The sequence below is a fragment of the Rhinatrema bivittatum genome, chromosome 17 (genome assembly GCF_901001135.1).
Source record: "Rhinatrema bivittatum chromosome 17, aRhiBiv1.1, whole genome shotgun sequence".
Lineage (NCBI taxonomy): Eukaryota > Metazoa > Chordata > Amphibia > Gymnophiona > Rhinatrematidae > Rhinatrema > Rhinatrema bivittatum.
In genome coordinates this window covers 1713433-1726183 of record NC_042631.1, presented here as the reverse complement: position 1 = coordinate 1726183, position 12751 = coordinate 1713433, and the positions used below count along the sequence as shown (strand labels likewise).

Here is a 12751-nt window from a genome sequence, read left to right as displayed (position 1 = left end):
GCTGGCTTAGTGGAAAATATCCCCCAAAAGTAAAGCAGAGAAATGAGAATTCCCAGGTGCTCATGGTTGTGTGGCCTCTCTTTCTAGAGACAATGACAGCTTGCACTTTCTCTCTTTCAGACAACCTTGGCAGCCTGTGTGCGCTCTCTCAGGAGCCTCTCAGAATCTGTCTCTTTCCTGAGATGCTGATAGCCTGCCCCACTCCCTCTCTCAGGAGATGGTGGCAGCCTGTGTTGACTGTCTCTCTCTCGCTCAGGAGACAGCCTGCACGCACTCTCTCAGGAGCTGCTGAGAATCTGTGCTGTCTCTTTCCTGAGATGCTGATAGCCTGCCCACTCCCTCTCTCAGGAGATGGCGGCAGCCTGTGTTGACTGTCTCTCTCTCGCTCAGGAGACAGCCTGCACGCACTGTCAGGAGCTGCTGAGAATCTGTGCTGTCTCTTTCCTGAGATGCTGATAGCCTGCCCACTCTCACACTCAGGAGATGGCGGCAGCTGTGTTGTCTGTCTCTCTCTCGCTCAGGAGACAGCCTGCACGCACTCTGTCAGGAGCTGCTGAGAATCTGTGCTGTCTCTTTCCTGAGATGCTGATAGCCTGTGCTCTCTCTCTCCTCTCCTTTTAGATACTTTGGATTTATCACCAAACATCCAGCTGATCATCGTTTTGCCTGTCATGTCTTTGTCTCTGAAGAATCAACCAAGCCCCTTGCAGAATCGATAGGGTAAGTTTTGAAAGATGCCCCTTGTTTTGGATCTTTGCTGAGCTGATGGGAAGAGGCAGAGTTTTATGCTATGCAGTTAGTGCCTCAGCGTTTACTGTAACCTGTCATATCTCTGACACTGGACATGGGCAGAGCAAGGGTAAAGTGCCAGGACCCCAATCATTTAAAACAGGAGGGGGCTGTTCAGAAAATGTAGGGCACTCAGCATTTCAGGAAGAGCTCTGGGTGCCAGCATTAGGGCTCTATCTGCACTTATGGGCAGCTCGATGTCCCACGTCCACATCCGTCACATCCATGTCCAGGCACCACACTTTCAGCTCTATCTGCACTTATGGGCAGCTCGGTGTCCCACATCCACATCCGTCACGTCCCAGTCCAGGCACCACACTTTCAGCTCTATCTGCACTTATGGGCACCTCGATGTCCCACGTCCACATCCTTCACGTCCCAGTCCAGGCACCACACTTTCAGCTTCATCTGCACTTATGGGCAGCTCGGTGTCCCACGTCCACGTCCTTCATGTCCCAGTCCAGGCCCCACACTTTCAGCTTCATCTGCACTTATGGACAGCTCGATGTCCCATGTCCACATCCTTCACGTCCCAGTCCAGGCACCACACTTTCAGCTCTATCTGCACTTATGGGCAGCTCGGTGTCCCACGTCCACATCCGTCATGTCCCAGTCCAGGCACCACACTTTCAGCTCTATCTGCACTTACGGGCAGCTCGGTGTCCCACGTCCACATCCTTCACGTCCCAGTCCAGGCACCACACTTTCAGCTCTATCTGCACTTATGGGCAGCTCGGTGTCCCACGTCCACATCCTTCACGTCCCAGTCCAGGCCCCACACTTTCAGCTCTATCTGCACTTACGGGCAGCTCGGTGTCCCACGTCCACATCCTTCACGTCCCAGTCCAGGCACCACACTTTCAGCTCTATCTGCACTTATGGGCAGCTCGGTGTCCCACGTCCACATCCGTCATGTCCCAGTCCAGGCACCACACTTTCAGCTCTATCTGCACTTACGGGCAGCTCGGTGTCCCACGTCCACATCCTTCACGTCCCAGTCCAGGCCCCACACTTTCAGCTCTATCTGCACTTACGGGCAGCTCGGTGTCCCACGTCCTTCACGTCCCAGTCCAGGCCCCACACTTTCAGCTCTATCTGCACTTATGGGCACCTCGATGTCCCACGTCCACATCCTTCACGTCCCAGTCCAGGCCCCACACTTTCAGCTCTATCTGCACTTACGGGCAGCTCGGTGTCCCACGTCCTTCACGTCCCAGTCCAGGCCCCACACTTTCAGCTCTATCTGCACTTACGGGCAGCTCGGTGTCCCACGTCCACATCCGTCACGTCCCAGTCCAGGCCCCACACTTTCAGCTCTATCTGCACTTACGGGCAGCTCGGTGTCCCACGTCCACATCAGTCACGTCCCAGTCCAGGCCCCACACTTTCAGCTCTATCTGCACTTACGGGCAGCTCGGTGTCCCACGTCCACATCCGTCATGTCCCAGTCCAGGCACCACACGTTCAGCTTCATCTGCACTTATGGGCAGCTCGGTGTCCACGTCCTTCACGTCCCAGTCCAGGCACCACACGTTCAGCTCTATCTGCACTTATGGGCAGCTCGGTGTCCCACGTCCACGTCCTTCACGTCCCAGTCCAGGCACCACACGTTCAGCTTCATCTGCACTTATGGGCAGCTCGGTGTCCACGTCCTTCACGTCCCAGTCCAGGCCCCACACTTTCAGCTCTATTTGCACTTACGGGCAGCTCGGTGTCCCACGTCCACATCCGTCACGTCCCAGTCCAGGCACCACACTTTCAGCTCCATCTGCACTTATGGGCAGCTCGGTGTCCACGTCCCAGTCCAGGCACCACACTTTCAGCTCTATCTGCACTTACGGGCAGCTCCGTGTCCCACGTCCACATCCTTCACGTCCCAGTCCAGGCACCACACGTTCAGCTTCATCTGCCCAGCAGATCACAGCCAGCTCCAGGTTACAGCCACTTCCTGCTCAGGTGAGGAGGACTCGGAGGAAATTATTCTTCACTGAGGGGGCACTTGCAGCACAGGTGTTGTTAACCAAAACCATGACAGAGTTCAAGTACGCTTGGGAGACCTATAGAGGGCAGGGGAGAGGTAGGAAGAAGAAATAGGGGACCGGGGGTCTTACTTTAGGTATGGAAACATTACAAACCAGCGACAATAATTTTAGGATTTACTAAATAACGCATCGCCTCCTGGGTTACTTCTTTACTTAGTTTGTCCTCCAGCACGCGCCCTCTGATCCTCCAGTTCAGGGCTACTCATTGTCTCTTCTCCCAAAGCTGACGGAGCATTCTCTATCGCCCACAAGTGTACATTAAAATTCAGCTTGATTCTCCTACATCGATATTTTGTTTCTTTGTGCCGGTGAGATTCTTAGCTTATGTGTATTGTTTACTTTGTTTTATGCTGTTATTATGTAACTCGTAGTAACATAGTAATGAGGAGTTAGATAATAACTGGATGGACCAAATCGCAAATTTCCTATGGTTATAACTGCCGCTCCGTACAGGTTACCCCCAAGTCTTCTACTAAGGGTAGTAACTGCCGCACCAGCAAGTTACCTCCATGCACCCTTTTCTTCATGTCCGTCCTTCTGCCTTTAGAGATCCACAGTGTTTATCCCATGCCCTTTTAAATTAGTTTACTTTTTTCGTCCTCACCACCTCCTCCGGAAGGGCGTTCCAGGCATCCACCACTCTCTCCGTGAAGAAATACTTCCTGACATTGGTTCTGAGTCGTCCCCCCCTGGAGTTTCATTTCGTGACCCCTAGTTCTACTGATTAATTTCTAGTGGAAATGGTCTGAAGTTTGTACATCAATACAGACCTTCAGATATCTGAAAGGTTTTATCCTATCTCCCCTGCACCCCCTCTCTTCCAGAGGGTACATATGCAGATCCTTCAGCCTCTCCTCATAAGTCTTCCTGTACAGACCCCACACCATTTTGGTTGCCCTTTTCTGGACTGCCTCAGTCCTTTATCCTTTTTCGATGGGCACCAGAACTGAACGCAGTGCTCCAGGTAAGGCCTCACCAAGGACCTGCACAAGGGGATTATCACCTCCTTTTTCTTACTGGTTATTCCTCTCTCAATGCAGCCCAGCATTCTTCTGGCTTTAGCTATCGCCTCATCACACTGCTTCACCATCTTCAGATCCCCAGACACTATCATCCCAAGATCCCTCTCTTGGTCTGTGCACATCAGTCTCTCACCCCCATCACATACAGCTCTTTTGGATTACAGTACCCCAGATGCAGGACTCTGCACTTCTTGGCATTGAATCCCAGCTGCCAAAAGCTCGACCACTCTTCAAACTTCTTAAATCACTTTTCACTTTCTCTGCTCTTCAGGCGTCTCCAGTCTTAGAATCATCCGCAGATAGACAAACTTTACCTTCTGTAATGTTGCTCACAAAGATTTTGAATGGAAGCAATCCAAAAACCAATCCCTGTGCCACTCCACACCGCTCTCTGTTCAGAGTAGCTTCCATTTACCATTAGGTTTGTAATCCACGCCACCATGCGTTCACTCCCATTTTGTTCCCAAACCACCTATGCAGGTCTGTATCAAAAGCTTTGCTGAAATCCAATAAATCACATTCAGTACTCTTCCTTGAGTCAATTCTCGTCACTCAGTCAAAAAAAGTCAATCAGAATTGTCTGACAGGACCTTTCCCTGGTGAATCCATGCTGCCTGCCTCGGGTCCAGCAACCCACCAGATTGTAGATACTCTTCACGATCTTTCCTTCAGCAGAGTCTCCATTAATCTTTCAACCACTGAGGTGAGGCCAACTTGCCTGTAGTTTCCAGCCTCCTCTCTGCTCCCACTCTTGTGAAGCGGGACCACCACCGCTCTTCTCCAATCTCGTGGCACCACTCCCGTTTCCAGGGATCTACACGCTGCTGTGACCTATTAAAGATGGGAATTGTACAGAGCAGCAGGTCTGCAAGGAAAGGTGGTAAGGAGATGAGGTAGGGCTTTGGTACATGTGAAGGGGCAAGTGACCTTTATAAGGGTAGCAGCTGCCCTAATGCCTCAAAGGCGAGGCTGCAACCTCCTGCAGCTGCATGCAGTCAACACTGGGGAGTTTTTTACTCAATGCACAATAAAGCTCTGGAATTCGTTGCTGGAGGATGTGGTTAGGGCAGTTATTGTAGCTGGGTTTAAAAAAGGTTTGGATAAGTTCCTGGAGGAGAAGTCCATTAACTGCTATTAATCAATTTTACTTAGGGAATAGCCACTGCTATTAATTGCATCAGTAGCATGGGATAAGACTTAGTTTTTGGGTAGAACTTGCCAGGTTCTTGTGGCCTGGATTGGCCACTGTTGGACGCAGGATGCTGGGTCTGATGGACCTTCAGTCTGACCCAGTATGGCACTTTCTTACAGAGGGTGGTGATAACCAGAGCTATTGTGTAGTTGGGGGTAAAAAAGGTGAGCCACAGGCTGCTAATCTACCCCCAGCTTTGTTATCACTGTGCTGGGGGTAGATTAGGGATTAAAAGCTGGTAGAGAGGAACATAGTAAGGGGAGTCTGTATTATAGATTGCCTTGATTTAGCAGAGCTCTAGCTGAATTACAAAATGCCACCTCCATAAGTGCCTGAGTTATGCTTTAGGACAGCAGCTGGGGTATCATTTTTAAATGAATGAAAAGTTGCCAGTCCCTCGCCCTCCAGCTTTGCTCCTGACACGATTCTCCTTGCTCTCTCTGGCAGGAGGGCCTTCCAGCAGTTCTACAAAGAGTGTGTGGAGTACACCTGCCCCACCGAGGACATTTACCTGGAATAGAGGGACAGAGGTGTCCGTGTTACCCCACCCTCAGCAGTGTATGGGGGTAGGAGGAATGGGCCAGGAGAGCAACCAGTGGCCCTGATGCCCCCGTGTGCATCCACTCACCATCGTCATCTCCAATCTTTCTTTTGGGATAGGGGAATGCTGGGAAGGGTTTGGTGAGAGGAGCAGAAGAGATCAGCGTGTGTACTAAGAATAAATTGGTTAATTCATGATTCATGAAAGCAGTGACAGCATATCCTTTCCTGGATATGGACAGATGGATTTGCACTTCTTGTATATCACCATCATTAATTAAATGTAAATAAAGGTGAGCTCTTGCACTGATGGGCTACAATGGAGTATTGTATTAGAGAGAGAGCGAGGCCTGTACACCCACCCAGGGCTTGTACCAGTAAGCGGACACTCACTGCCCCCTGGAGACCTGTGCTATAGCCAGAGGGCTGTGCCTGAGTAATGCAGTGGCCCAGATGATATAAGTCTTCCTCAGCACTAGCTTTAACTGGAAGGGGCACTGAAGGCACCTATTTCTCTCTGAAAAGCAGACGTGCTTCTCAGCGGTCGGGGTAATGCTAAGAACTTTTTTATATCCACACCGTACATGGGTACAACAGAAGGGTTCTGTGTGCAAAAGTGGAGCCTGCTCCCTGATGAAATGTTTTTTAAAGTCCCATTGAATGGAAAAGCTTAAAATATAACAGTAGGTGTGTTGATGAACCTGATTCCTTAAGGGTTTTCAGTTGTAAAATTATCTAGCAGTGTTGCCTAAACCCCACTATCCTTACCCCAGGCCTGTGCAATGGACCCTGCCACCTTGTAAAGCAGGCGCAGCAGAGCTGCAGCGGGCCCTGCTGGCAGTGAGGAGAACCAGGCTGTGGGGTGGCCCTGCCTGGCCCTAGAGCTACGGCCATAAACTGAGCAAAGCAGCTGCAAAGGGGGTAACATTTTACTGAGCTGGGGGGTAAGGAATGCACTCTTCCCATCCCCCCTCCTGAAGGAACGCTCCTTCTTCACATCACATCATGTCGTCATAAAAATACTCCTCAAAGTTGGGCTCGTCTCTCTTTTTCCTCTCCGCCTGCGCCGGGTCCTGCTGCTGATGCTTGGGTACGTGGCTTCGGAAAGCAGGGTGCTTCGGCTTTATACCATAACCTGAGCGAGAGAGAGGCAGAGCAGCAGTGTCAGTGCCAGGGGTCCCCTTCACCAGAGCAGTGCCCCACGCTCAGCTACGGGCAGGGAGCTAGGCCCCTGATAGATGCCCAGGCACTAAATAACTTCCCGAAAGTCACCGGCATCCAAGCACCCTCACTCCCCCCCCCCCCCCCCCCCGTTTCTTTCCAAGGATTCCCGAGTCCCACCTATAACCTCCTGACCCTGCTCTACTCCCCACAGTAAATCTTCCCAGAGTCAGTGACCGGTGTGGACTTTGCTCGGGAAGATTCATTCCTCTTTGTGACACAAACTGCTCTCTACAATTGCACAGTCCTCCTCCCCCCAAACCTCTAGTAATTAGGAATTAATTACTGTCTATAAGGCCAAAGTGTTTCTGAGGGAGTTCCAGGGGAGCCACAAAATCAATTGGAATATATCTTCTGTCTCTGCATAAGAAAAGAGAGCAAGAAATTAGCCATGGAGCCGCTTCCCACGGCGTTCCCTGCACACCTTCCTCACCCACGCTGCACAAGTCAACATCCATCCTTTGCCACCGATACAACACCAACTCCTACACTCTCTCTATCACCTACACAATCTCTATCACCACACACTCTCTCTATCACCTACACACTAACTCAGATTATGAGCCCTCTGAGGTCAGGGAAATAGCCACAGTACCTAAAGGTCATACGGCTCTGAAGTGTCACAAAACATGGAATATTTATATATAAATATAATGCCCCACCGCATCCTGTCTCAGACGCTGCCTGTCGGATTCTGTGCTCTCAGACCGTTGCATTGTTTGAGGTCAAATGCCTGTGCTTTGCAGAGGTGGGATTGGGCTGAAAGACAGCAGATGCTTCAGTTTGAAGGCTAGGATGGGGGGGGGGGAGAGGGGCTGGAGGGAAGAAGGAGGAGAGCCAAGAGTCCTTGGAGCAGGTCATCAGGAGATGTATGTGTATATATATACACACACACAGACTCACGTTTCCTGAACATACCCAGATGAGTCCAGACCAGTGGGTTGTGACTCCAGCAGGTGGAGTCAGAGAACAATTAGAACTTTGGGCACTGCTACATAACGAGAGGGCCAGCTGCAGTCCCTCAGTATTTCTCTGACTCCAGCAGATGGTGGAGTCAGAGAACAATTAGAACTTTGGGCTCTGCTACATAACGAGAGGGCCAGCTGCAGTCCCTCAGTATTTCTCTGACTCCAGCAGATGGTGGAGTCAGAGAACAATTAGAAGTTTGGGCTCTGCTACATAAGGAGAGGGCCAGCTGCAGTTCCTCAGTATTTCTCTGACTCCAGCAGATGGTGGAGGTGCAACCCTGCAGTCTGAGATTGAGAGAGAAACTGAAGTAGGAGAAGGTTGGAGGAAGCTCCCTGAGGTGTTAGGCTCAGGGAGTTGGGAACCCCTGCCTTGGTGCACCCACATTGGGCCAGGGCACCTGAAAGCCAGGGGACTGGTTCCCTCAGGGCCTCCAAGGGCAAATCTGCAAGACCCTGGAATCGGGGAAGTACCTCTGTGTGATCTTAAAGTAAAAAAAAAAAGAAAAGGGCAAACAGCTGCTTGCTGGAAGGTGTGGCCATGAGGCAGATGGTAACTAACGCACCGGTCCACGTCTGTTGCGCGGGGAGCAGCATTCGCAGCCAGGCTTGTAGTGCAGGAGGCGCGGCAGCGGATGGTGGGGCCCACGTTCGTTTTCCTGCATGTGCCTGGAGCGTGCCGAGGCCTGAGAGCAGCGGTCTCTTCCGCAGCAGTGCCAGGTTGATTCTTCCACGCCGTGGGAAATGGTGCAGCCTGCTTAAGGGAAAAAAAAAAGGTACGCGCCAGAGCGGCAACTGACACCAATGGTGTTTGCAGGCTCCAGGGCGGCCATTGGTGCAGGAGTGCGTGGTATGGCGCTCAAACCACGCAGAGAAGTGTGCCACACGTGTGGGCTGGGGTCTACACGCTTGAATTCTCGCTCCCTCTGTCCTGGTTGCACTTCGGGACGGGAGGTTCTGCAGCAGGAGACACTGGGGGAAGCGGAGTTTCTGCCGTTCGGGGGGGGGGGGGGGGGGCGGCCCGGCCCTCACGGCAGCTGGATCCACAGAGGGCCGCGGGCAGGAGTCCTTTTTAACTAAGGAACCCAGAGATTCCCCTCCCCTGTTTTCTCCTGTGGGTCAGGGAGACTCTGATGAGGGAGGGACTCAGACGACAGCCTGCAGCAGGGGATGGATGGCCCTGAGGGATTTTTGCCGAAATTTATGCTCTTGCTGCATAAAGCCTTCCTGGCAACGCTGTCCCTTTGCACTCCCAGGGGGTGGTTCCAGACGCTGATGTGACTGATGCACTGGGTGTGGACCCGGATGTAGCTAAGGAAGATCCGGATCTGGATGAAAGAGTGGAGGGGGACGATCCTCGAGTTGTCTGTTTATTTAAGAAGGTGGAACTATGCCCTCTTATTCCTCAGGTCTTGGAGGTTAAAGTGACTCAGGAGGCAGATAGCGCCCTCCCCAAGTGCCTTTCCCTTACCTAAGAAGATCAGGAAGTTGGGAAGCTGTATCCACTGATGGAGGAGACTTTGGAGATACTGTGGGTACTGAGGATGGATGCTACGATGTCGGCGGTCACTTAAGACGACCATCCCAGTGGCAGGGGCTGCCATTTTGAAGGATGTGCAGGACCGCAAGTTGGAGATTTATCAAAAGCGGATGTTTGAGGTCCCCGCCACCATTTGTGCCAGCTTGATGCAGAGGGCCTATATGTGTGGTGTGTAGAAAGCACAGGATCCGGCTTCGACAGGAGATGGTGCCCTACACTCGGCTCGTTTAGAGGCTGAGGTGGCTTATGTAGCCGATGCGTTCTATGAGTTAAGAACATAAGAACATGCCATATTGGGTCAGACCAAGGGTCCATCAAGCCCAGCATCCTGTTTCCAACAGTGGCCAATCCAGATCACAAGAACCTGGTAAGTACCCAAAAACTAAGTCTATTCCATGTTACCGTTGCTAGTAATAGCAGTGGCTATTTTCTAAGTCAACTTAATTAATAGCAAGTAATGGACTTCTCCTCCATTACCTGCATGTCAGCCAGGAGTATGGTCTTAGCAGTGGCGGCCCACAGGCTTTTGTGGCTGTGCAGTTGGTCAGCAAAATTAGGTCAAAGGCTCAGCTGTGTAATCTCCCTGTGAAAGGGAAGCTTCTCTTCAAGGAGGAATTGGATCAGTTGATGAAGATGTTGGGGGGAATCTAAGGGGAACAGGTTCCTTGAGAATAAGCACACTAGTAAGGTGTTCCCACCTTGAACCTGGTTCAGGGATTTGAGGAGATTTTGGTCTGGTAGGACCACCTCCCAATGCGTCTGCAAAGCTGACGGGCAACCACCAGCATTCCTTTTGTGGAGTCCATAGAGGCTCCAGGGATGGTGCCTGGCAAGGGGCCGGTGGTGGGAAGCCAGGGTGTCCCACTCTTTCATAGAAGCTCTAAGTGACAGCTTGTCCAGCTTTTATGTGGAGTGGACCAGGATTACCTTGGACTGTTGGCTGCTAGAGGTCATAAGAGATAGCTACACTCAAATTTTTGTGCCAGATTAGGGAGGCCTTGCTTGAGTCTCATGTGGTCTCTTGCAGCAAGTGGGAGATTGTGCGGTGGATGCTGCAAAGGGTACTGGATCTATGTGCCATAGTGTGTGTGCCGCGGGAGGTACTCCATTTACTTTGTGGTTCCCAAGGAGGGTACATTCCGTCTCATTTTTTGACCTGCAGATAGTGAACAGGACCCTTTGGGTGCCGCATTTTCAAATGGGAACACTGCGCCCAGTTGTAGCGGCAGTTGGCAAAGGAGAGTTGCTGGTGTCCCTGGACTTGACGGAGGAATATCTTCATATTCCGGATCAGATGGACCATGAGAAGTTTCTTTGTTTCATAGTGCTGGTCAGCATTTTCAGTTTTGGGCCCTTCCTTTCGGACTGGCGATGACATCACGAACCTTCACCAAGCTGGTGGTGGTGGCTGCAGCCCTATGCAAGGAAGGAGTTCTGGTTCATCCATACCTGGACGGATGGGTCATTCGAGAAAAGTCGTCTGAGTGAGAGAGGTAGTTTCACCGGGTGATGAACACCTTGCAAAAACTTGGTTGGGTCATAAATATGTCAAAGAACCATCTGGTTCTGATCCAATCCTTGGAGTATGCGGAGCTCTATTCGATACTAGGAAGGGCAGGATGTTCTTGTTGGAAGACCGAGTGAGGCAGGTGACACGCCTGCTTTGTCTTGCTTTGGGCTCTTAGAGGCAAATGGCGAGGCAGGTTCTTGGTCGGATGTGGTTCGTTTCTTAAGAGGTCAAGCATTTGTGACTTACAGTCTGGAAGTTTATTCCCAGTTTGGAGTTTATTTGGTTGAGTTTTGAGCCTTTGAGGAGAGCGATGCTGAAGGCTTTGACTCTGAAGGCAATGTTCCTGATGGCCTTCTGTTCGGCCAGCAAGGTTTTGGAGTTACGGGCTCTATCTTGCAAGAATCCCTTTCTGCGGATTTCCCATGATGGGGTTTCTTTGCAGATGGTCCCCTCTTTTTGGTCTAAGGTGGTGTCCTCTTTTCATGTTAATCAGTCGACCTTCTGGCTTTTCTGGAGTGGTCTAAGGATTCTCCTAGGGGCAGGGAGCTGTATCTTTTGGATGTGAGAACTCTTGCATTACCTGGAGCTGTCAAATAGTTCTGGTGCTCTGATGGGGGCAGGAAGAAGGGAGAAAAGGCCTCTAAGGCTACCATTTCCCGTTGGTTGAACCTGGCTATTTGCTCGGCCTATATTTGTGTAAGGGCCGTCAAGTTCCAGTGGGGCTGAAAGCACACTGCACAAGATCGCTAGCCACTTCCTGGGCAGAATGGCAGTTGCTGTAGCCCCAGGAGATTTGCATACTTTCACCAGATATTACCGCATGGACGAGGGCGCAGGAAGATGCGTTCTTGGGTGAGTGTGTGTTGCATGTGGGTCTTTCAGGTTCTCGCCCATCTAGGGGGGCTTGGGAACATCCCACCTGACTGGAATGATCGGGGAATGTTCAGGAAAGGAAAATTGGTTCTTGCCTGCTAATTTTCGATCCTGTAGTTCCACAGATCAGGCCAGAGACCCAGGCCGTTACTGCCGAAAGACTGTTTTTGCCAACTGGTGGTTCAAGTTGGTTTGCCTTTCAGGGTATTAGAGCAGTTGTTGATCATGGTTTGGGTTTTTCAGATTTAGTGTTTGGGCTCCAGTTTTTAGGGGTTTCCAACCCTATAGTTTTCCCTGTTTAGCCTGAGAAAGGGGTTTTGGGGTTACATCTTGGCTTGGGGAGTGCAGGTGGCACTCTCTAGTCTGTTATGTAGCGGTGCCTCAAAATATTGTTTCTCTGGTAGGGAGAGTGATCTGTGGTGTTACAGGAACAACAATTAGCAAGTAAAAAACACTGCAAACCCATTTTCCACATAAAAAGATGACAAGCATGCTGGCTGCTCTTAAATATTTCCACTCTTCAACCCTCCTTTTCCTATAGACGTTTCCAGGGTAATGCCAGCATGAGACTCAGCACAATACTGGAACAGGCAGGTGCTTTAAACACCAAGAGCTCAGGCGCCTTCCTGCCCCGTGCCTTGCTTACCTTTGCAGTAGTGGCAGAGGGAGCACCATCTCCAACGCCAGGAGGAAAGCGAGCACCAGTGCCCAACGCCTGCACATGCTCCACCAGCGAACACCTTCCACCACTGGCAAAAGTCCTCTGAACGCCTCCCCTCCTACTCCTGCTTCTGATGGTTGCCATGACGCGCTCTCAATGATGTCACATTGCGCTTTATGACATCACAGAACAGAGCCTGAGTGTGAATGCAAGTTTCTGATTGGCTGGCTACGAGGGTAGGTGTTGACCTCCTCTACCTGCCCGTGGTTACTGAAGCAATCCCAGCCCTTCTGTGCCACAAGTCACTTGGGTTTTCCGTGTAGCCACTGGAGGTGAGAGGTTATTGGGCTGTACCGCCTCCATCTCGTGCATATTGATTGTGGCTCTCCTGAGAAC

The 12751-nt window shown here is 51.2% G+C and overlaps 2 protein-coding genes across 2 annotated transcripts in view; one reads left to right on the top strand and one right to left on the bottom strand.

Annotated features, from left to right (window-relative positions):
• The window catches only part of MAPK8IP1 (mitogen-activated protein kinase 8 interacting protein 1), a 28091-nt gene extending 22196 nt beyond the window's left edge, over positions 1-5895 (top strand). The window contains exons 12-13 of the mRNA XM_029582150.1: positions 622-720; positions 5493-5895. Coding sequence (XP_029438010.1) covers positions 622-720; positions 5493-5565 — 172 coding nt within the window. The 3' untranslated portion in view covers positions 5566-5895. The remainder of the gene's footprint in view (positions 1-621; positions 721-5492) is intronic.
• Positions 5896-6498: 603 nt separating this feature from the next.
• Positions 6499-12750, bottom strand: C17H11orf94 (chromosome 17 C11orf94 homolog). The gene is made up of 3 exons (XM_029582149.1): positions 12341-12750; positions 7093-7166; positions 6499-6720 (listed from the first exon to the last, which is right to left on the bottom strand). The coding sequence occupies exons 1-3, from the start codon at positions 12415-12417 to the stop codon at positions 6584-6586; spliced, it is 288 nt and encodes a 95-aa protein (XP_029438009.1). The 5' UTR covers positions 12418-12750; the 3' UTR covers positions 6499-6583.
• Position 12751: the final 1 nt, after the last annotated feature.

What these genes read in the sequence shown, in the direction of transcription:
- C17H11orf94 (XM_029582149.1), bottom strand. Translation starts at nt 12,417, where the DNA reads ATGTGCAGGCGTTGGGCACTGGTGCTCGCTTTCCTCCTGGCGTTGGAG. An exon ending in CCTCTGCCACTACTGCAAAG is followed by an intron (nt 7,167 to 12,340) that starts GTAAGCAAGGCA and finishes TTTCTTATGCAG; the next exon opens with AGACAGAAGATATATTCCAA. An exon ending in ACACTTTGGCCTTATAGACA is followed by an intron (nt 6,721 to 7,092) that starts GTAATTAATTCC and finishes TCTCTCGCTCAG; the next exon opens with GTTATGGTATAAAGCCGAAG.